The 24,652-nt window shown below is 40.5% G+C and overlaps 2 protein-coding genes across 2 annotated transcripts in view; both read left to right on the top strand.

The window, feature by feature from the left end:
- The window catches only part of LOC134859160 (protocadherin-15-like), a 133,624-nt gene extending 109,249 nt beyond the window's left edge, over positions 1-24,375 (top strand). Inside the window, exons 27-39 of the mRNA XM_063875496.1 lie at positions 370-497; positions 4,196-4,411; positions 5,769-5,857; positions 6,973-7,149; positions 9,178-9,396; positions 10,747-10,755; positions 11,633-11,752; positions 18,580-18,601; positions 19,214-19,252; positions 19,404-19,477; positions 21,168-21,282; positions 21,423-23,429; positions 24,248-24,375. Coding sequence (XP_063731566.1) covers positions 370-497; positions 4,196-4,411; positions 5,769-5,857; positions 6,973-7,149; positions 9,178-9,396; positions 10,747-10,755; positions 11,633-11,752; positions 18,580-18,601; positions 19,214-19,252; positions 19,404-19,477; positions 21,168-21,282; positions 21,423-23,408 — 3,194 coding nt within the window. The 3' untranslated portion in view covers positions 23,409-23,429; positions 24,248-24,375. The remainder of the gene's footprint in view (positions 1-369; positions 498-4,195; positions 4,412-5,768; positions 5,858-6,972; positions 7,150-9,177; positions 9,397-10,746; positions 10,756-11,632; positions 11,753-18,579; positions 18,602-19,213; positions 19,253-19,403; positions 19,478-21,167; positions 21,283-21,422; positions 23,430-24,247) is intronic.
- Positions 12,932-18,506, top strand: LOC134859136 (protocadherin-15-like; the record flags this gene model as incomplete). The annotated part of the gene is given in 3 exon segments (XM_063875473.1): positions 12,932-12,972; positions 13,702-14,405; positions 14,408-18,506. Coding segments are annotated over 3 exon segments (1,587 nt in total), but the record flags the coding sequence as incomplete, so codon positions are not given.
- Positions 24,376-24,652: the final 277 nt, after the last annotated feature.

The following is a 24,652-nucleotide window of genomic DNA, read 5'->3' on the forward strand; positions in this document are numbered from 1 at the left end:
TATTTTAAGCTGTCCTTTGAAGTTTTGGACCAGCTGATGACCATGAAAATATTATATTGACATGACCATTTTCAGGCTAAGTTATGCAACATTTGATTAGTGCCAGAGATTGGATTCCTTCAGAGATGTCTTTATTCAACAGCTGGTGACCTTGACGATGTAGACTTGCTGTACTCTTCTGGTCCAAATTCTTATGTTGTAAAGGTTGCAGCAAACAATGGGTACCAAATGCTTGAATAGGTACATTGAAGTTCACAGACTGGAGTTGAGTCAGGTCTTAGATTGTGACAATGAATGCTAGATATGCATTTATTATTGATTTAGTCCCACATGGTTTGAATGCATTCTGGTGCCATTTGCTTTCTGCAGCTAACACAGCCAAGGTGTTCATTGAGGTGCAGGATGAGAACGACCACCCTCCTGTCTTCTCCAGGATGCTGTACATTGGCGGCGTGACAGAGGACACCAAGATCTTCAGCTCTGTGCTCAAGATAGTGGTAAGAAAACATCAGCTCCTTTCTTCATTTTTGTTGGTTTGTGCTCCCCCTACAATATATACCCTGCAGCAAATGGTGGGAGAATTCATCCGATGTGCTCCTGGCTGCACAGTTTCATCTTCTCCCACTATCAATGGCACCATCTCTTCTTCAATTTCACACTCCCCACTGTATGCCTTCTCCAAGAGCAGGTGGGATCAGAGTGAGTTGAGCGATGTAATCCCAGTGTGTTCACAGAAGCATGGCTGGACATCCTGTCTGATTATCAGCACAAGGTGGTTTCACTTTGTCATTCTGTTTACTTCTCAGTATGTCTATTTTCTCTCTGTGTGGGAGAGTGTTAGTGTGTGCTTAAACGTCTGTCTGTCTACAGAGTCCTTCAAAAGCAGTGTCTTCAATGTCTAAGTTGAATATCAGCACAAAGGATAACCACATTAATAGTCAGGGTTTCATGATTTTATACGTAGGGTAATTCATTTGTAATTATACAGTATTGAAATACAGCCATGCAAGGGAGTGATACATATTCGGTTTGTCCTACACATTTTCCAAAATCCTATTGTTGTCGTCATCATCTCTAGTGCCAAGTGGATTTTAAAAGTTCTCTGAATTCGCCCTGGCTTCAGCCACTAAAGCATGTGTCTAATAACTTTACTGCATGCCTTGATTAAACCAAACTTCTGCTTTCAATGTCAGTAAAACTGCATTCATCTTGACACAACAAATACTATACATCGTTCTCCAGAACACTACTTGATTCAGCCTTCCCAAGGCTAAGCAGCATCGGAGACGTGATGCTTTCAATTCAAATAATTATGATTTTGTTGTTGGCTGTTTTGTACGACAGCTAACCTTTACCTTGAACCTGATTCACAAGTGTGTCTTCAGCAACAACAGAAACACAAAATTTGTGTGAAGACTTGTACTGTATATGGATTCAATGTGTTTACGTACACTCTTGTGTCATTTGCCTGATTGTATGAAGAATTTAGTGCTCAACAAGAATGCTCAAAAATCCTTTGAACTGTCTCTGGCTCCAACAACACAGACCAACAATGTAGAAATACTATATAATGCATAATGGATTTCACTTCCACTTTTCCCAACATTTTAGAGGTGAAAGGTAACTTTAAATTTAACTTACATTTTTATTAAATTGGAACCTGGCTGGAAACCTGGGCCGGTATTATAATCTTCAATGTGTTTTTTTAAATTGGGTGTTATATCTAGCAGGCAAGTTGAGGAGCACAATGTCATGAAGGAAAATCCTCCTAAATCATCAAAGGAAACAGAAGCGGCAGCTGTCACTCATCAAAAAAAAAAAAGAATAGACAAGAAATTTGTTGCAGTAAAAAAATAGGATTACTATTGGCTGCCTGAGTCTTAGATGTATTCTATCGATGGTCTCAAATAAAACTAGGTGTGCTTTTTGTTCAGTTAAATAAGTGAATCTTTAATGCTTATGGTATAATCCTTAAAATAAGCTCTTGTAGCACACAGAAACATTCCTCAAGAACTTGGTAAAGCTAAGTGAATACTGTTTTTACTGCATATATATTTTCAAGACCGATTATTTGATGTGGAGAGATAACAACTTTTAAAAGATACCTATAAAAGTAATAAAATAATCCAAACACATTAAAGCAGAATCAAAGAATCTCAAAGAGATAAGTATAGGCATTATTTGAGCTACAACTAAATAAATCACCTTACCTTAAAAGTGATTATAAGAAACAAAACTATTGTTACAAATACATTTAGTAAAGCCAATGTCCGTTTGTTGTGAATTGATTTGAGGCCTTCAAGGTTTAGACACTGAAGTAGATTTAGTCCTCAACACGTTTCATAGCCGACATCTTGACTTATCATGGCAGTACACGCTAGGTGCAGTTTACAACATTAAAAATGGATTAATTCCATTTACATGTCCCAGGATACCATGAAGTAATCAACATGCACAATACCATGACCCTGCAACCGGATAATGGTTAATGGGATGCAGACAATTTGAATTAATGATTACATCTGGGTACGTCCTGCTGTTACTTCTGTGTCTTAACGCGAATTGTTACATAACATTTACCCCTGGTAATAAACTGATTGTCAGAGGCAATTTAATTTATTTATAGATTAGCAAAGTGTAGAGTGTGTTGGGCACAAACAGAAATGTTGAAGACGGATGTAAGTCTCTCCAGCTTCGAAGTAGTATAGAGCAAAATCTTTCAAGATAAATCATATCAAAATAATGACTGATGTATCATGGTCATGTCCCATGACCTCTTTATATGTAAAACAATTATTTAGTGTAGGTTCAGATGTACAAGTAGCAATGAAAATATCATCAATGGCCAGTTTCATCACCACAACCAGTTCAGAATCCCTTTCCTGTCTTTCCTTTAACTTGGAATGGACACCAAAGTGTAGAGTTATGGGTCAAGTGCTATCTATAATTTCCCTGGAGTACTTACTTGACCCTTTTTTTAATTGGTAAGTAAGTAGATTCGTGGGCAGCCAAATGACTGCATGACCTTATGTGTTAAACACGGTGAAACAAGCTTTTTCAACAACAAGCAGATGCTATTAGCTTTCAATGTTTAATGTAAACCATCAATACATGTTTCCTGTTGCTGTCTTATAGTACAACTTCTTTACTTCTGTAACAACTCTGATAGTTTTCCCCCAAGTGTCTACAAACCTAAAAGGTTTGTGCTATAAAAATGATGCTGTTACACATATGTTTTATAGTATTCAATGCTGATTTATTCAGCTCTTTCATTGGGACCCCTCCCCCCTTCTCCTCCTTCTCCAATAGCTGGAATGGAAAAAAAAGAGATTGCTCCTATTTGTCAGTGTCACTTGCTACAGACAAGCGCTCTGAAAATTGATGCCTGTGTGTGAGCTCACTGGCCAGTCAGAATATGTGCCTCAGAGGTCGATAGTAGAATTCTGTGGTTTTGCCAACAATGACAGAGTGCCTCGACAAGCCTCGTGCAAATTATGATACTCATAAATTGAGGACTGAATGCTTTTCTCGCCGGTCACTTTTGTTTTGATTTAAGAAATGGAAAACATTGTTTAAATCAATCCTTAATTATAATGTGCTTCTCAAATTTGAAGCACTTATTATTTGTACTTTCATCATAACAATGTATCATATTACCTCTCTCCAGCAGGTGTAGTTTAACATAATGTTATAATGGTTGTCCATCAGTGGTTTGACATCATTAGATAACATAACACCATGGCAGGAGATGATGGATGCACTAAAGGCAATGCTGCCATCAAGAAAAACAGTCCTATAATCAGACAGCGCTGATGGTCTGTTGTCATGACAAAATTGAATAGTTTTGATTTGTCACCGAGATGCACATTAATAATGCGATACATAACAGCGAGATCGATGCACCACAAGGGGTCGCAACAGAAACTGCGCCTGCAGTATTTTCATGCAGACTTTCAAGCGTATTACTCTTCTGGCATGCCCTGTTGGCTGTCAAAGAGCAAATATATCCTGCTTTATCCCTGATTGGTGAGTGGCCAGAAGTGATATATGCCTGCCACAAAACAGTACCATCATGGTCAAGAACTAAGATTGATTGATGGATGTGGCGTAGGCTTTTCAAATAACAAATTGTGTTGTTTTGAGTTAAAAAGACATATTTCCCGTCTAACAAATATGTGTTCTTCGTGTGTTGCAGGCAACTGATAAGGACACTGGGAATTACAGTCGGATGGCGTACCGCCTGATTATCCCACCCACACCAGAGGGCCAGGACAGCTTTGTCATTGAGACCTACACAGGTGTCATCAAGTCGGCCACCATGTTTCGAAATATGCGCAGGTCCTATTTCACGTTTGAAGTTATTGCCACAGACAACTATGGAAAAGGTCTCAGCAGCAATGCTGATGTGGTGGTAAGTATCCAGTAAGATGCCTTTTATAGTGTATCTGTTTGTACCCATCAAAATACATACTGCACATACTGAACTGCTCTGTGTGCACGTAGGTGAAAGCTATGTGTTAGTCCTTGACTTACATGTCACCCGTGCGGCAGTGACATATTGATTTCACGTTGCATGTCGCTGTCACAGCATGGTATCTCTGCAGAGAACAGGCTTTTGAAATATGGAATGGGTTTGCTATGTCACCTCTCTGTAATTCATTGATACTGGAAAGCCTTATCAAAGGGGCATTCCACCCATTTTACACGTCAATGTCAATTTAGTGATCATTGAGGGACTGCTGCGCATCCCGAAAAAAAAATGTTGAGTAAGGTCTTCTGTGGCTTTGGAGGAGCTTTGTCAAGTCTGAGAAAATTAAAAGTGACATCAGTTAAGTTACTTGGATTGGACTTTTGAGGTTTAAAAGTAAAAGGTTCAATACTTTGAGAAATACGCTTCTTGTTTTTTGGCAGACTTAGATGAGGAGATTGAATCCACTCTCATGTCCGCCTGATAATATGAAATCATTTAATAACTCATCAAAAGATGCCTACCATGAAGAACAGCCATGTGTATATTTGTTTTTGTCATTTGTAATTATCTGTTATGTTTTCTTCATACTCATTTTTGTATTGAGGTAATTTATTTTAGATTTTGTTTACTCAAGGTTATGTTTTGGTTGCAGTCACTTGAATTATTAGCAGTAGGTACAGGACACACAATATGTGGCCTCTGCCAATGGCTGATGATCCAATTAGACTTCATTTTAGCCATCAACTTAATACACATGATATGTTTCTGTTTGTGTCTGTGTGCATGTCTGTGTGTCACTTGTCTTAGTAGATTTTTTATTTTTACAATACTTTCCCCACACATACGTTATGATTGGGCACAGCTTTGCCCTCAATTCAATGCTTATCTTTCCTTACTGTGGAAAGGCTTATTTTTCATTTCAGTGAAATATGTCTGGCTGACAAGCCTCTAACGAGACAGCAGGAAGGTCTGGGACATTGCCTGGATATGAGAGAGCAGCGAGTGCGTAACCATGGCGCTCGTTAATTTTCAAGGCAAACCTAATTTTACGGGATTCGCATTGGAAATTTGACTTCAGAGCACAAGAGGTTGTTGCCTATTCACTTTACTGCAGGCATTAAAATGAAGTCCTGTTAAGTTTGCTGCATCGATCTCACCAATATAGGCACATAATGAGAGGGTCACACCGGCTCTAACGATCAAACTCATAGTAGGACATGTGACATAAAGGCTTAATCGCTATTTTTCTTCTATCTGTTTTACTTTATTTATTTCCCTCTATCTTTGTATCTCTCAGGTTTCTGTGGTCAACGCGTTGGACATGCAGGTCGTTGTGTCCACTGTCCCATCCGCTTTAGTGGAGGAGCATAGGGAGGAGCTCATTAGGTAAGACAGCATTTACCATGATTCAAATATGAACAGAAAATATTACCCAGTCCAATTAGAACAACAGTGTCTATGTTTGAATAATACTTGGTTTGAAAGTTTGTGTTACATTTAATGTAAAACAACTTATTGTGTTATAAGAAGGTTAAACAGGCAGAGACAGTTTTCCTTTTACCCATCCTTTATCCCACTCTCGTCAGCGTAACAAATTATTTTCAGCACAATTTCTCGACCTCGAAAATTGTCGAAAATTGACACTGGAAATGAATTACAATGTTTTGTGCTGAGCTATGATATGAGGTTAACTAGGTTCAAGTTGTGCCTTAATTTGTATAACATATCCTTGTTGAAAGTCTGGAAGGATATGTATGGTTGTGCCTGACTATTATAAATAAACAGGAACTAAGTAGAATTAATGTTACGTTCAACATGTTTGTTGTTGTTCAATAAACCAATCAATTGAGACCATGGATAGCCAATAAGACAGTTTTTTCTACAGTCAGTTGTCCTTGTCCGAAATTAAATAATGATAGAGATTCATGAAACATCTTTTTGCAGGTCTTTGGGCACCATGTTTAGTCCAATTAGTCAATCTGAAAGGCAAATGAGTGTTAATAGTTGTTTTTCAAGAGCAAGCTGCGTTTCTCACAAGTGACTCGGCTCTTTAGGCTGAAAAACACACAAATTAGTCATGTTAAGCTCCTTGCAGTGCTGACATTTGAGAGGTCTGTGATTTTGCACAGTGCTGGTGATGATCCAGGACCATTTTACCTGAGTGCTCAAACTGTTTATCCACCTTGGCAGAGGCAGACGGCCAGGCTTTCTTTTATTGGCTGTAATTTAAGGTGTGGATTTCTCCCCACCTGAAAGGATTATCAAGCCTTGCTTTGCCAGGAGCCTAGTGTGGAGAAGCATAATGCAACCCAATGGGACAATCATTGCCAGAAAGGTGTACTTAAGATTAGTGGCTCTCAAATTGCTTTGGATGCAGAGGTCCAGGAAATAGTTTGAACCAATACAAACCTGGATTTTTTGCTTATATAAATTGAGGTATTTTTTTATTCCTCTATTGCTTTCTTCATAGAGTTTGACATGCGGTTTTGTGTTCATCTCAGTATTCTGGAGCGCCACGTCCAGGATCAGATTCCCGGGGCCAAGGTGATTGTGGAGTCAATTGGTCCGCGTCGTCATGGCGATGGCTTTGAACTTGAGGACTACAGTAAGTCGGACCTGATGGTGTATGCCATTGACCCGCTAACCAACAGGGCCATTTCACCCAAGGAGCTCTTCAAGTGAGTGAGAGTTTTTTTTTTTATTACAAGAAGTACAGACCACCATTTGGTTGCAGTTGATGTCCTAATGTCCCCTCTGTGCTGTATGTCTTCCTCCCTGCAGTCTCTCTTTGCCCTCTTTCTATAAAGTGAGTCAGCAGGCTCCCCATGGTTTCTTCTTCAAAAGCTTCCCATCTTTTGCTCTGCCTTTACTTTCTTTATAAAACTTTGATTATCCTGCAGGTGCACCAAATCTTCGATGTCATCGACATAAAGACAGAGGAAAGGGGGGGGGGGGGTGTTTATTATAGGGAGTGACCACAGCAGAGTGTAGCAGGGAGTATTTAAGTCAGTCCGTTCAACCCACTATACCAGTGCTTTGAAGAGCCTGGAGATATGCCAGCAACATGTTTTTATTGCTTTTGTTTGGGGACTTGAGACAGAGAAATGTATGTGTGCTGAAGCCCTCTTTGACAACTGAAGGCCCTGTTCATGTGCTATTAAAGCACCTAGGAACTTCAGAAGAAAAATGACCTGAGCTGGCGTCTCAGGACAATCCCACCTTTCACATTTCCTAGCCCTTCTGTCAAACCAATCAGACTCCAATCTTGAAAAGGATACTCCACCAGAGCATGAGAGTTGCCAATCAATAGGAATCCCCTCCCCCCCAGCCCCCTTCCGAGTCGTCCCCTTCACTCTCAACAACCTTGCCCCCCTGTTTGCCTTACATTGATCTGACACCATCTTCTGTATTTACTCCTCCTCACGCATTGTAACTGCCAACTCTGTTCTGTGTGTTAAACCTTCCTCTGAGTGAGACTGTCACAATTTCAGTTCATGTGGAAGTGATCCATTCACATGACGTTAAGAGGTGCATTTTGTATATTAATGAATTAACCTATAGACATTATCTAGGTGTCCTTGAGGATCAGAAGAGTGCTTCAATGGCTTCAAAGTAGGGGATTGAGTCTGAAAGCCATTGAGACGGGGGTACTTGTGTCATAAGAACAGCTTTTTTTAAACTAGTGGTCATCAGCTTATTTTGAAAAGAGGCTTTCTACATTCCTGCTTTAATGTAAATCTTCTTCCTTAGATTCAGATACTGTCAGAAAAATCACTCAGGCTAAAGGAAAAAAGGCTTTTCATGCAGTCAGGACATGTCTCACAATGTTGTTGGGTAATTGCATGTAGTATATCTTCGACTTTGCTGGCAGATCACATAAGGAGAAAGAGAACAGTTAGTATATTCTTGCTTTTAAGAGTGTCCTTATGCCACCTTGAAAACAACTGTCTAATATTTAACATTTTTTAGAGGATAGATTGGGAAGTCAGTTGATAACCTTGATTTCCCCTTGTTTATTTATCTATAGAGAAGCAAAAATGATTGTAATTGGATGTGGCACTGTGCTCACTCCTTTTGTGAAAGCCACACTGGCTTTTGATACAAAATAACATTTGAAAAAAAGCAGTAACTGGAATTAAATTCTGAAGGGTGAATCAACGCATATGGTAGAAAATGTCCCCTCTGTTTGAAAATGTCCCCTCTGTTTGAAAATGTCCCCTCTGTGGGACGAATAAAGGTATTCTGATTCTGAGAAAGGTCTCAGTGGTATATGTCCTTTCGAGAAATCGTATACACTAAAATTGCAGCGTGTGTTGATCTTAATTACCAGAAAAGCTCGAAATAATTATCTCAGCTAATGAGTTAATTAACACGCAAAAAACGTTTTTCTTTGGGCCACTTGAGCACAGTGAAAACAATCGGGAAGCACAAACATTTACATCCCCGTTCATCACGTTACAAAGCAACCGTATCATTCAATTGGTGATCTCTTTTAGCTCTATTTTAGTTGACTGTGTCATCTGCCATACGTAAGAAGCGTATTGTGGGTTTTTCTAATTTTACCCCTGCACCCATCTGCTTGCTACAGTAAAAACAAAAATATATATAACAGCTGCTTTAAGGTACATACAACAAGAGTTTGCAACATAAACTGCACTGCTACAATAACAATATCGTCCCCTTTATTTTATGTGTTATAATCACAGATTTCTTGATGGGAATGTGCTGGAGATCAACAAGGAGTTCCAGCCATTACTTGGCGAGGGTGGCCGCATCCTGGAGATCCGCTCTCCAGATATTGTGGCCAGTTTGAAGAAAGCGGCCCAGGCTGTGGGCTACACAGAGGGGGCTCTCCTGGCCCTGGCCATCATCATCATCCTCTGCTGCATCCCTGCCATCCTCATCGTCATGGTCACCTACAAACAGTGAGTACTCTCTCCTCAGTGATCATCTCTGGCTTCTGTAACCCATTAATCATATTTAACCAGTTGTCAGGAAATTAAGAGGGGAATACATTTTCATTAGACGGACTATTGCCTTGGAAGACTTTGTGTTACACCCGGTTTTAGTTGAAGCGTTTGCTCTTCACATACAAATCGGATATTTATTGTTGTAATTTAAACCTTTGTGTTCATCCGGTACCCTGTGGCCTGTTAGAATAGACCCAATAAAACCACTAACAGCTTTGTTGAAAGGTGTATTATTCAAGTATTTAAGAGCAACCGGGACCGGCGCTACTTGCTTTGCTGCTGCCGTTTTGTGTTTCTTTCTCTCTCGCTCTCTTATCTCTGTCTTTCTCTCGCTCTCATAAGATATGCTGACTGCGCACTCTGCTGGGCTAATCTTCCTGCTCATGCTCTGTGAAAGCAGATTAATTAACACTCATTTGTGACAAATATCTACAGCCAATTGTGACCGTCACAGTGCGCTTTCACGCAACTTAATCATCTCTGCTTGACACACACACAATAAACAGTGTCTGGCTTGCATTATCTCTCATTCACACAGACACACACACACACATGGTTCAGTTTGGAGAAGTATGAGGCTTTTTTTTATCAAAGGTGATGTAGTTGAGGTCTTGGTTCACACGACTCTGGATCTTATCGCATCTAATTGTTCGCATGCTGCAAACGTTCCCTAAATGGGGATGTTTGGAAAATGTTAATTCACGGCAGATGGGCAGAGTGGCTGTCCTTACGCAAAACTACTGACTAAACACACAGCAGAAAGCTGTTTGTGGTGACATTAGACCTAACACACAAACTGTCACAGCAGATGGCACTTTGTTAGTGGCGTCATTACTTTTATAAAAATTTAACTGATTTACAAAATATTTTTTGTGTTAACAGAATTTGCTGTACGTTTTTGGAACAAGCGTCATATTTCAAAGATGTATCTGTGTAGTCATGTGGAATAATTACCAGTTGTTGTGAATAAGTAATGGTGACATGAAGCATAGGAAATACACTTAGAAAGAAAGCAATGGCTACTTTCTCATGTTGCCCTGTAGTCACTGATCGAGGCTTGGCTGCTTCCAGCTTTGCATAGGGATGGGAAAGAAAGTGCAAAACGTATTTTCCTGTTTTGTGATTAAACAGAAAAGAACATTTTGTGTTTTACAAAGATCTTCTCTTCTCTGTGTTAGGACGCATGAATATTGTCCATTATTTAATTAACCTTTAGCGGGGTTACACTTTTGACAAATGATGTAATTACTTGTTTCTTTTGTCCCCTATCTCTCTCCTTTTTCCGGAATCAAATTGTAACACCAGGTTCAAAGAGTAAGTAATTATTCTTGTCTTTTACAACTCAGCGCTGTTCATGTATGAAGTGTGTGTGTGGAGTACAATTGTTCTCATCTTAATTAATCATAAGTGATTAAAAGATGTGTAAAGATAATGAAAAAAGGCATGCTACATATTGCCTCCCTTTTTAAATATTTACCAGAATATGATATAAAGCAACACTGATTTATCTTGTACCTTACCTATCGAATTTCTTATCATGTTGAAATGTTGATGAAATTCAAAAGAAAAATCAACCCAAAGTTTAAAAAAAATGTATAGCTTTGTGCTTATACCCGCTTACTGACCTCTAACAGTACGCTCGTCCCTCTGTTGAAAGCCTTCAGCTCTAAAAAGCCTGCTAGTTACAATATAATTGCCCTGCATGTAACTCTGAAAATAGATAGCTGAAAACAAATCATAGCATCTACAATGACCTTTCAGTTGTTAGGTGTCATACTACTTAATGTCCTTTTGTACAAACATTCATGGTGACCTACGTGAAAATATGTTCATCTCCCTATCCAACTATATCAAGTTATATTTCTTTTTTAATAACTGAACACAACAGTAACTTTAGTTTTACCTCCTCTTACTGCATGTGCTTCTTTTTAGTAAAAATGCCTTGTGAAAACACATGGTTAATTCATGGTAGACTTCATGAATAAGTGATGTGCCAGACTTCTACTCTCTTTGTAACCACACTACACTACTGTTTGAGTAGAGAGGAGTTCATTCTTAACTAAAGGAGGCAAAGGCTTGTATTGTGGGTTAATGTTTCTTTGTATTCTTGTGTTTGAGTTGTTTTCTGTTTTTTTGCATGTGGACTAGAATCACATTTTTGGGTTATTGTAAATGTTAACACTTTGCACAGGCGACAGGCTGAGTGTGCCAAAACTGCCAGAATTCAGATGGCTTTACCACCAGGAGGGAAAGCACCTCCAGCAGCTGCTCCCACTGCTAACCTTTACGAGGAGCTTGGCGACAGCACCAGGTGAGCCAACCCTGACCCTCCATTATTTCTCACCCATCCCACCCATTCCCATGATTAGCAGGAACTAGCACTGCAGGTCCGTTTTTTGCTTTTCTGTGGGAAATAACTCAGAATAAATGCTTTCAGGTTGAATGCTAAACTATTTTTCTGGTTTTCACACAAACTTTTGTTGAGAATTCATAATCAAAGCTTCCTAATAACTGCTGGCAGCTCTGCCGGCCGACCTGTCCTCCACCTGCTGCTTAAGACACATCAGTAGCTGTATGAATGGGGCACCCTACTATTTGTCTTTCAAGCTTTGATCAACTTTAGATATCTGCGAACAAGAATGGATGCGGCTGCACAACTGGGGATTATAATTCATCCCTAATGTATGTGCTCACATTTGATTGTGTATACATTTTTGCACAACCCTTTAAGGTAAGAGTGTGTTATGGTTCATAAAATACCACATAGTAAACTGGAAATGGAAACAAAAACAAAATCTGGCTATGCTTAATCGTTGATTTTCATAAATTACTTTAAATCTTCCAACGGTTAATACCTACATTGAATGGTTCCTGAGCTTACCTTTATTTTCAGAGTGTTGTGCCCTCCGATTTCACCTTTCATTTTTAATACTTTCCGTAAAGTGTAATGAAATGTTGATGTCTGCTGATTAAATGAGGCTGAATTGAAGCTGCTGCCCTGCTGGGACTAATCCTTTTGATTTAAAGCATTTTAAAGAAATACTACCACTACCATCACTATGGCTGTTAAAAACAGAAATTGAAATTTAACGGCAAGCTGTAAAGAATGTTTATAGCAGATGTTGACCAACACTCAACAATAAGCAGAAGCTTTTGATTCTGTAGCAGGAGGAAAGCTCTCTTGGGGAATCGTTTTGTAGCCAAGCAACATTTATTTTGGGGGTTATTTTATAGCCTGCGCTAGGAACAAGGAAAGTTCCTATAAACAACCCCATTAAAAGACTTTCAAACGCCATGTTTATAACAACGTTGTCTATGCAGTGAGCTGTAGTGTGAGTGTGTGTGTTCTTTTTGTTAGTGCCAATGGTTTTGCATATTCTCAGTGCACACAGCAAATAAATCAGTACAGTACTGACGTACCCTTGAGCTTACGCTTCCACTCCCATGACATTTCTGCTTTGGTCTTCTTACTATCTGTGTTTCTATCTTTTCCATCATTTCTATTCCTTGTCTCTCTGGATTCAGATTGCAGTAAGTAATCCCAAAACATATGATGTCAGCCATCTATCTTGCTGAGCATATGCATATTCAATGTATAGAGACAATTAATGTAGATTTCACTTGTATTCATATGCTAGAATTCTCCCTTTATCATGAATACCCTTAGAATGGCATATCCTGTTTTTGTTAATTGAAATTGTGGTAGCAGATGGAAGCAGTTTTCCAAAGCTTCGAGAAACCCCTACTATGTAGTCAAAAAAATAAAGCGATAGTGCACCAAAGTAGATATGCCTACAGCTGTCTCCTCTCTAACTCCCCATTAGATATCAGCAACTTTGACTTTACTTTCACATCTCCTAGTATTGTGACTGATTGCACTAATGCATCCAATATGGGGTTATGATGGTAATGATTTGCATTATTATGTATCTTAAGACCATCGCCCATCCTATTTTTGGGAATGATTGCTTTACTATTTCAATATTAATCACATTGTAATTATTCAGTATGAGCTTAGAAAGTTATTAACATGTAATCTATGTTTATAACATTTAAAAACAAACATATATCTGTTGGAGTATGTTGTGCAGAGGTTCTTAATAACAGTCACAATACTAAGAGTCATATTTCAGTTAAAATGCAGAATAAAATGATAGCGGTTTTGCTTTGCATCCCCCTCTTTTTTTGCTTAGCTCTTCCTTTAACTTTCGGTTGTTTCAAGTCTTTTTTCTTTTTCACCTCAACCTTTTACTGGGCCAGGGCTAAAAAGTATGTCCTTGAAGAAGCAAACCACCAGAGGATTCTTAACAACTTCGCCTGTCGCACCATGGCAGCCCACAGCAACGGGGCATTGCATGTCAACTTGCCTAAGTCAGAGAGCAACGTGACATTCCTCTCGGATCACAACCCACTAACCACTCACAACCCAGTGTACGATGACAACAGCCCCCTCAGCAGTCCTGAGGCCTTTCCACGTGGGGAGAGTTGCTCTGAAAAGCGGTTCTCCTTTTCTCCCTCCTACTCAGCAGGGTCAGACAATGTCTGGTCGATGCCTGCTCACATTCACGTGGGGCTGCAGGGTTATGACGGGCCAAGGAGACCATCTCTTATGGACCCAGATGATTGGGAGTTTCAAATACTCCAAGCAGAAATTAGGAACAGGCGAAGGCTGGAGAGTTCGAGCAAGTTGTCAGCCCGTGAGCAGGCCAGGCAGTTTGAGCAGCAGTCCCTCCAGGAACCAACCCTCAAGCAAAACTGGGGCTCCCAAGGCTCCCTTTCTACCATCCTTGTGAGTGATAGAGACAGTGATGACGTTCTGGAGCTGACCTCAGAAACTCTGTTCTCTATAATGGACTATTGCTACAGCCCCACTTCTGTGGGCAAGGATTTGCCCCCCAGCATTATTATCGCTCAGGGAGATGACTCATTGCCCCTGGTTGGCCAGAGACAGACTCCACCCATCCTGAGAAGTTCAGCCCCAGCATTTCAAGCTATCTGACAGCTCAACCATTTCAGAATGTGGAGATCATACCAGATCCACCAGAAAATCCCCCTCCTCCTCCTCCTCCTCCTCTTCCTCCTCCTTCTCCTCCTCCTCCTCCTCCTCCTCCTCCTCCTCCTCCTCCTCCTCCTCCTCCTCCTCCTCGGCAACATCCACCTCCCCCACCCACATCTCCTCCCTCTAGTCCACCTTCTTCTCTCCCTTCAACAACCTGCCTTGATAAACCTCAAGACACCCCTCGAAGCTCTCCTCCTCCAGCCAATAAACGGGTTGCACCCCAACCTCCACCGCCTCTTCCTTCCTTACCTTTCCCCGCAATCAGCAATGAGACGCGCCCGGTTGTCCGTTTTCTCCCTACAACTTTGCCGCCTGTGTCCTCACTTCGCCCTGTTTCAGAACGAAAACACCCGGCTCCTCTTGACCAATCAAAAGCTGATATTGGGAAGAAGGAGCTTAAAGGGATCCTGAAAAACATCGAGAATCTAGCCGACATAGAGAGGTCTGTTGCCAACCTGTACAGCCAAGTCGACAAAACCTGCAAGGTGCCCAAGATTAACAAAAAACCACAAATGACTGAAGAATCAGAAGGTGCTGACAGACTGCAAAGCTCTGATCCCTGCGATGAGCAGAGCACGCCAAAAACAACCAACTCCAGCTCTGCAGGTCAAATCAACTCAACAACAAGTATGAACTGGGCTGAAAATGAAACAAGTGAACTGAATATGGCAGGAGACACTCAGCAGCCAAGCCATTTGAACTTGAACAGCCCAACCAGTGATGAGGACTCTCAATCAACAGTGCTCTGACTTTTTCTTTCTGTTTCCACACACTCATATTTTCCATTTATTCGTATACATGCATGCTTTTCTGTTGTTACTAAATAATCATTATTTTGTGCACAGTGGGTAGTGTTTTAGTTTAAGCTTTTTAAAAAAATGCTGACTGTGTTTGTCTTTCTAAAATAATGCTTTTGTACTTGGAAATCAAATTATAATGCCAGCTGCCAAGAAATGTACTCAGCTCTGTCATACGATTTGCTTGCAGCCTTGTATTAGTACATAAAAGAGGCTTGCATATACAGCATTAGTTTGGCTCAGTTAATTTGCTATGAGATCTATGATAACCATACCCTTGAATTATCAGTTTAGTCAGTTCATCATGGTATTAGCAAGTTATTTCAGTTCATTATCTTAGTTTAACCACTGCTTTACTAAAGCTACTTAAATTAAATTACACTAAACAGCAACATTTATAATTCCTGCAACCCTGGGGTCTGTTTCCTCAACCGTTTACTGTCTGCATATTGCTCATTTTCTTTTTCACATAAGCGAAGAGCATGGGCATTTAGTATGTTATTGCTTCGTGCAGTGTAATCTAAGTGAAGCAAAAGAAGAAAACATAATGTTGGATGTGTTCTGTTTTTTCTAATTTCCCATAGGTAAGCAAATACTATGAAATGAGCTTTGTAGAATTCAGGAAAGGATGATTGCACATTTGTTTTTGTAGCATATTCCCGATGTTGTTGCAGTGGTGTTTCTGACAAACAACTTACTGTGGTGGATGGATGTAAGAAGTTATCCTTACAGATGTATAAAGCAGCAAAAGAGAGAAACAACTAATTGTCATATCTACCCCCTCAGCAACAGAACAATATACACATAAAAAAAGCTAATTAAGAACTATATATGCAAATTAAACAAATTGGATACAAGGCAAGGCAGGCTACAGGAAACCCTTTTAGTTAAATATAATACAGTTGAATGCAGATATGATGTGAGATATAAGTGAGAACATCCTCTAAAGTTGATTGTAACGTCAGCTATAAAAACACATTGAGAGGGTCTGCTGGCTCACGAGGAGAGCTAACCTCTGGGGGACCCGCCTTTTCACATGTGTACTGAAATCCTCCCAGCATGATAAAGCAGTCACTGTGATGTTCTGCACACTGGAAAAGGCTAATTAGAGAACCAATCAATCGTTAACTAGGGCCGCTGCCTGTGGGACTGTCAAGTACTGTTACCCTCTCCTTTCCTCTCCCTTCTCTTCGACCTTCTGCCTGCACCATTTGTCTGTGTTTCTCTCTCTCCCACTTCCTCTCCCTGTGTAGTTAGTTCTAATACCTTCAATCCTTGGCCTCTTCTTGTTAATCTTCTCTTGTGGTTCTCGGGAGATTCTATTATCTTCTTTACACTCATTGCAATGCGGCCTCTGTCCCCCTCTCTCTTCCTTTTTGTGCTTTACGTTCACTCCTCTCTGTCTTTCTCCCACATACCCTTCATGTGTTTGTTTTAGCCTCCATGCCCTAAGGCAAATGGTCTTAGCATACCTCTCTTCCAGAGCAATGTTATGTTTGATTCATCACACATTCCCCGATGGGCAGATCGAAGGCCTGGTAATTCTGTATTCCATGTTCACTACATGGGGTAATCTCTTTTTTAAAAGGCAAGCGGCTCACATGCGGTTTTGTAACCCAAGGAGCATTCAGCCCTAATGGATGGTATTCTTTATATGCAATTGTTTCCATCTGGTTTTATCAAATTCTATTGTGTCCTGGCTGATGAATCATTGCAGCAACCAAAAAATAATCCAAAGTATGTTTTACGTTTCACCAAGCTTATGACTAAGACTGTCTGTCTCAAATTAACCAGCATAGTTAGTCAAACTACAAAAACCAAAGAGGGCTAGGTTATTAATCATTCATATACACACAAAATGCTAATCAGAGAGATCCTTTGTTGCATTAAAACATCCCCCTGCTCTTGCACCTCATAGTGCATCATATTTTGTGTTATTGTTCAACATTGGGAGAATACGTTGATTAGCTTTTGTACCGAGAGTTTGATAAGAATATCAATAGCGCTCTCACACAGGACAGTGGCAACATTTTCTCATCTAACTCTTGACAAGCATACTTCACAAAATGTCAAACTATTCTTATAGGTGTTTCTGCTACAATAGTTTTGGTATATTGGTTTTGTTTCTTAAGGTGTTAATGGCAGCAGAATAATATAACATATTTTAATGCTTTTTTACATAGAAATATGTATTGGGAAAAAGTGAAGCCAGTTATTTTTTAAGATAACCTTACTTTTATCGATATGGTACACTGGGTTCATCAGTATTCAAATCTTGCTGTAATTCTGAGCTCATCTCTTTCACCTATAACATTACCTTATCACCCATCTTCCCCCAAGTCCTTGTGCAAGCTTCTTACGGCTGCTGTCCAGTGGTCCATTTTTCTCCATGTTTCATGAAGAAGTAGTAGCCAGCAGCCAAGCCAACAAGTCATCCATCAGATCCCACTCCCATCATCCTCTCTGCCTGGGAGGTGTGGCCATATGGCTGTTCCCTGTCCCCTGGTCCCTGCCCATAATAACAGATTACAGCTCTCCAGAGGAAGCTCACATCATTGCTTGGCCATATATCCGAGTGTGAAAGTCGTCATTATTTATTGGCCCCAGACAGGCTACAGTTGTACGCTTGTGAAATTGGAGGGTTCAGCCGGGCTGCTCCATTACTCGCAGTTTCTCATTGACTTGTACTAAAAGCACTGCAGATGCACTGTTGTCCTCAAGAGCTGCCCTGAGTAGTTTTTAATTCATTCGAGAATCCTAATATTTGCCTACTTCATTTTAGTTTAAAAAACATTGTCTGTTGAAACGGAATTGGCACATTATTTGTAATAAGCAAAGACAGTTTCATTAACTTTGTTTGAGTCAGTAAAACCATCCATGAATCACAATGTCCTTTTCACATCTGTTCGAAGATGCTAGATATGTCTGTATAAACACTGACTTTTTCAAATTGCAATCTTCTTACCCTCTTTGATATTTGCATTTATTGTATCTTTTTTTCCCACCCTGTTTGGATGAGATAACAGGGGAAAAACCGCCCACACCAGCACGATAACATTGCGGCCTTAGGCACCCTTTTTTAAAACTGAACAATATCTGCAACTCTGTAATTTAACATATAAAAATGCACAGTAAGTAAAGCTGAAACTTCCTCACTGGTCAGCAGAATGTAGACACACTAGTCCTGTAGACGTAACATTTCATTTATCTTAAACCACTTAAAATGTTGCTGCCAATCTGTATTCATTATTTGTCTTATTTCCTCCTTTCTGCGGCACACAGCAGGCGAGGCTATGGCAGACAGGTAAGCATTCCTGTTGTGATGTTTTTTTCTTATTGTTGCACAGAGACATTTTGTCACTCTCCAGGCAGTTTTAAGCAGCTTACATCCTATTATTCTTATCTACAACTCACTTGATAGAAAGCACTGAATGAGATTAAGATGAGATCCCGGTGATAGGACTTCTAACACTGACATTACAGTTTAGGTTTAATTTACAATTCTGTTGTAGTGCCCAATGTTTCTGTCAAATAGCAGATAAGAATTTGGACGAGTTTTTCTCCTGGGTTGGAAAAATAAATTAATGAGCAAATAAAACCTTTTTCTTGTAATCTTCAAATAAAAGAAGATGAGATGTTTTATTTTTTTGTTGCATTTCCCTACCTATTTCACTGCCTGGCTTTCATTTTCCCTCCTTTCCTTGCTTTGTTTCCATCAGTATAATAATGATCTTTTACCTTGCTCCTTCATTGTGTATCACATAGATATATTATTGATGCAAATAAGGGAGGCTTGCACTGACTGGCTTAAATCTGAAATGTGTAGAGTGAACTCTTCCTTATGTTTGTGTCTTTCCTAACCCTCCTTTCCTTTCCTTTCATTACCTTATCTTTCTTCTGTACTAATCTTTGGCAGCAACAGCAACTGCTGAGGCCATCTCTTCTGAGACCTGAGGTAGAAACCCTCCTGCTTTTCTTAATTCACCGGGATTGTAGTCCATTCTGCTGTATTACTCACCCTGTGTGCTGCTGCTGCTGCTCTTCTTCTTCTGGTTTTCCCTGAGGAGTTCTGAATAATTTTCTTTCTCTGCCTCTCTAAAATACAGGAACTTTCAATGGAGTCAGGTATCGACCCAGGCCAGGAGTACTACACACAGGACTACTATAATTATGACCAAGGGTAAGCATGCAGCCCATGACCGTCTCACCTCCCATCAGCCATACTCTCTCATCCAGGAAGTGATCTCCATTGCTAAAAATAACGTTGTTAGGACTCTATTCATTGTGACCTTGTCTTCCAGCTCCCATTACTTATATCCTTGAGGAATGGAGGGAATGTTATGGAAGTTCAGAAAAATAAAATGATGAGCATCACTTATGCTTATGCTTCCCCTTCAGCATAGCATCAGAGCATTTACCCTTTCTACTCCCATCAAATGAGATCAATTATGATCTCTTGAGTCAGGCACCTTAGTGTGTGAAAGTGTTTTTCCATGGTTTAATGAATAGAGGGAGTTTGGGCGTGCCTGTTAAATAGCCCATATGGTTTTAACAGGAAAACCATACAATTCAAAGCCGTAACAGCTGCTGAGAAATGTGTATTCATTAAAACCTCCCGCTCTACAGCAGGTGACTTGCACCACAAGTTTATCAAAAAAAGGGAAAATATTTTGCACTTTACAGGCTTAAAACTCTGAAGTAAAATCTGATGAATAATTTGAAATGTACATATGAGAATTAAGTCTGGTAATTACCTGTAGTTACTCATCAACTTATTTTAACTAATCTCTAGAAATGACTACAGATGTTGCTGAGGTTGTCTAAAATACACTGGCTTTCATTTGCAACAAGACGTAATTATATTTTAACAGTATGTCACAAAGTTCACTATGAAAGCTGCTATTGCCAATGAGTGTACCATCACTGGGACTGGATGCCTTTGATGTGCGATGTTCTGTTTGCATTGAAGGGCACACTAATTCAGCAGTCATGCTTTTAATCTAGCAATCAACCGGTTGTGTTGTAAGCCGTCCTCACATGTTCCCAATATGACACGATTGCCATTGGTCTTCCTTCTAGACTCTTCCCTAATTCATTATTGAAGAGTAAGAAGAACATTCACACGTTAAATATCAATGTTCAAACTGTGTGAGGCCATCCACCACGCTAATGCAGATAACCTAAAGGTCGATACATTTTTTAGGTCTTAAAAATGTGAAACTGAAAAAATTGATTTATGATTTAAAATGTTGACTTTAATTTAAATGCCGTTTGGCAGAACATACAACTTTTCTCTTTAGTAGCTACTGTTTGGATAAATAGTATCATTTAATACTCCCCTGATGAAAGCCAAACATGCTCTGGAATAAAAGAAAGTGAATAAACAACAAGAGTTATGCAACTATATTTAATATTTAATGGGCTTCAGGCATCAATTATAACTTAACAAGTTCCCATCTCAGCATGTGTTTTTATCTGTGTAGTCTATTAAAACCCCTTTGACAAAGATTGAAAATATGTGCTCATCTATATTTATTTTAGGAAAAGTATTTTCAGCCTGTCTTTTCCTCTATTATATTGCTCCCTACTTACAAAGTGAACTGTAGAGATTTTTGCTAATATTCACAGAAATTATTGACTATGTAGTTAAAAATATTGCCAATAAAATCAAGAGACCAAAAGCAGCAGTGAATGGGGCCAGTGTAATATAGCAACTTTGATTCATGATTAATGAAAAATAATAATCAGTAACTTATTTTTGTTGGTGCTGTCTGGTTTACTTTAGGAATGAATACAACTATAAATGATTATGTAATCCACAGTCTTTCTAAACTCTGTTGCATTTCCTATGTTTTTAATCTATTTCTCAGGTATGATATTCCTCAGTATGGCAGTAGGAGGAGGCTAATACCTCCAGTGTACGATGAATATGGAGAGGTGATCATGGAGGATGATGGGTATTACTACGGTCCTCGTGGCACTGAGGTATTCCCTTTGCTTACTCTATCTGATAATGTAAAGATTATCTCAACATTGTGTGTGTTTTTTATACAGCAGTAGTAAGCCTACAAACATTGTGGCTTTATGTTTAAAAATCATTGCTAAAATAAATGTGACTGTCTTAGGGCCAGGGCAGAGGCAGGGGCCGTGGTGGAGGTCCACCTAAAAGGGTTGCATTTAGGGACATGCCAGGAGATGAAATCGAACAAGCTGAGCCAGCAGAGGGTGGCGAGCCTTCTAAGGCTGCCAAGAGACTGAAGTCTGTCATGAAACTCAGCAAACTCCTGGCAGCCAGCAAGGGGGGAGAACAGCCGTCGGGTCCTTCTGGCCCATCTCCATGGAAGAAAGCCAAGATGTTCAAGATGTTTGGTGCCGGGAAGAAGGACAAGGATTATGCCAAGCTGATGTCAGCCCGCCGTATTGACAGCCAAGAGAGTCTGACTGGCGGACCAGCAGTTATGGGACCAATAGACAGCAAGTCTGATACCCGCAGCAAGCTCGGTAAAGTTTTCAGGAAAATCAACTTAGGCAACAAGTTGCAGATTCGTAGGAAGTCGAGGAGTAGTGTGAGCCAGGGCTCGGCCACAGGCAGCGAGCGAGACGAGGAGGCTTCACAAGTAGCCAGTGAGGATGACAAATCTAAAGTGTCTATTAGTGTGACAGAAAGTGAGCCAGAAGCAGGTGCAAGTGGAAGCAGTAAGGAGAAAGACTCTGATGGGGAATCCTCGGAGAGAAGCAGTGTTGACAGAGATTATCTTAAAGTAGACTTGGACCGTGATGATGCCAATGAAAGCACTGTGGATTCGGAAGAAGAGCCTGATGAGGAGCCAGGGGATTCTGATGAGGAAAGCAAGTCAAAATCTGAAGGGGAAGAAACAGAGAAGGAATCCATCAGTGAAAAAGAATCTGGAACTGAAAAAGAATCAGATTCAGAAAAGGACTCAGAGTCAGAGAAGTCATCGGCAACAGAAAAAGAATCAGAAACCGAGAAAGATTCAGACTCCGAGAAAGAGTCTGAATCTGAGAAAGAAACTGAATCAGGATCAGGCACAGCAACAGAGAAGGAAACAAGCACAGAAAAAGATTTGGGGACAGAGAAAGATTCTGACGAAGAGTCTGAGGAAGAAGAGGGTTCTGGGAGCACTAGAGAAAGTGGGTCTTCCGCCCGCTCTTCCATGAAATCATCAGCTACAGAAGCCAGCAAGGGAAGCAGTACATCAGGTGCAAGTGGCAGCAGAAGTGGCAGCAGAAGTGGCAGCAGAAGTGGCAGCGGCAGTGGCAGCGGCAGTGGCAGCGGTAGTGGCAGCGGTAGTGGCAGCGGTAGTGGCAGCGGTAGTGACAGCGTAAGTGGCAGTGGTAGTGGGAATGGTACCAGAGGAAGTGAAAGTGGCAGTGTTAGCACAAGCGGTTCAGTATCTTTATCAGGCTCAAGTGTTAGGTCATCAAAGAGAACCAGATCATCAGGAAGTGCAGTTACCTTAGAGAAGTCTAGTGAAGAACTCAGTGAGGGCGAGTCAGGAACAGGGACCGCCAGCGAGGTAGAGTCAGTGTCAGGAAGTGAAGGCTCTTTATCTCGAGGGTCCAGCCAGAGGAAAATGTCTGAGTCAGAGTCCGTTGGTGGGTCGGAGTCCGTCAGTCAGATGACAGACCAGAGTTCCCTGAGCAGCAAGACGGGTACAGCTGGTTCCCGTTCCACCAGTGGCAACCGGCATTCCCAGAAGTCAAGCCTGAGCCATGGTTCTGAGGACACAATCACAGAGGAAAGTGAAGAAGAAGAAGAAGATGAGGAAGAATCCGAGACCGCTGACGAGAGCAAAGAGTCAGCCAGCGAGCTCAGTGATGACGCATCAACAGGGAGGTCCGGGGGGTCGCCTGGGGACCCTGGGCCTTCTGCACCCTACAGTGGTCCTTATTACGGCTCTGATAGCAGAAGCATCGGTAACACCTCTGTAGAGACATACGGAGGACTGTCCCCTATCACTGAGGTGGACGAGGATGCCATCTCCTCTGACAAATCTTCAGTCAGTGGTTCCGGATCTGGCAGCGCATCGAAAGACTCAACAACGACAGATGCTGATTCAGAGACTGAGGGAAACACAACTGCCTTCTAGAGAGATATAGTCCACTGTGAAGTAAGAGTGAATAAAATCAATTACCCTTGCATGGGAGTGAAGAAATATTGCTTGCTACGGTGTTTCAAGCTTTCACCTTTTCTTCATTTCCCCTGAGCAAAAACTTTTGTGGTTTCCTGCTGCAAATGATCAGAGCTTTGCTCTATTTCTTACCTGCCTGACTTATTCTTCTCTTTGATGTTTCCTGGGTGTTTTTATGCCATTACATTTTGTATAACATTATGCTCTTGTTTTGCTGTGAGATTTTGCATGCGAGAGTACTATCCGCTTTAACTGAGTGTTTTTCTGTGAGTTTGAAATAATTACATTTTTGGGAACGGTATTATTTTTATCCATAGATTTCTCACAATGGATTCAATTCAAACAGAACTCCAGATACGTAATCAAAAAATTGGATTTCAGGTTTTCAAAGGATATTCTTTCATGTTTGTAGTGATATGCTTTAGTAGAACAACAGTTTCTCTTAAAAGATTACTTTAATGCCACCATTTAAAGATTTAACTTTAATATTTGTATGTCTTATTGGGTTTGGGGCAAGGCATTTTCAGCACATGATAGTCCTTAAATACACATGAGCGTACATTCCTCTAAAAACGTTTAAATGAATCTGAACAAAAATTCTGGCCATTCTTTCTGGGACAAGGGAGTAAATTATGAGGAGAATTCAATGTGTATACCGTGATCTTGATACTGGTGTAGAGTATAACCTAGCTAACTGTGTGCAGTGTTTTTTTCCCCTTTTTTTTTGAGAAATGTGTGTTTACTGTACCTTCTGAAAAAACTAAAATATTGACCTTGACACCCTCTATCCTCCTTAGCCTGGGAAAAAGCCACGGATCAAGCTGGTAGTAGATCAGGAGAACGAGACCAGCTCCACAGGAGAGGAGAGCACCACAGAGATCCAGAGGAACCGACTCCCAAACAGCCACAGCAACATCAACGGGAACATCTACCTTGCACAGAACGGCACTATCGTCCGAACTAGGAGGCTACCTCACCCAAATAACTTGAAGGTGGGCTCTCCTTCTCGGCTTGGTAAGCATTTTAAAAAACTAGACAAGTTGGGTGTGACTTATGAAGAACCCTCTTCCATTATTAGCATTGATGGCACAGAAAACGAGACAGAAAATGGAACAGGAACATGTGTTCCCCCTAATGTGGACGTCAACCTCAACACTCGGCAGTCCTGTGGCTCCCTTGGATCCACCATCAACGATCTTAAA

The sequence above is a fragment of the Eleginops maclovinus genome, chromosome 22 (assembly GCF_036324505.1).
Source record: "Eleginops maclovinus isolate JMC-PN-2008 ecotype Puerto Natales chromosome 22, JC_Emac_rtc_rv5, whole genome shotgun sequence".
Classification (NCBI taxonomy): domain Eukaryota; kingdom Metazoa; phylum Chordata; class Actinopteri; order Perciformes; family Eleginopidae; genus Eleginops; species Eleginops maclovinus.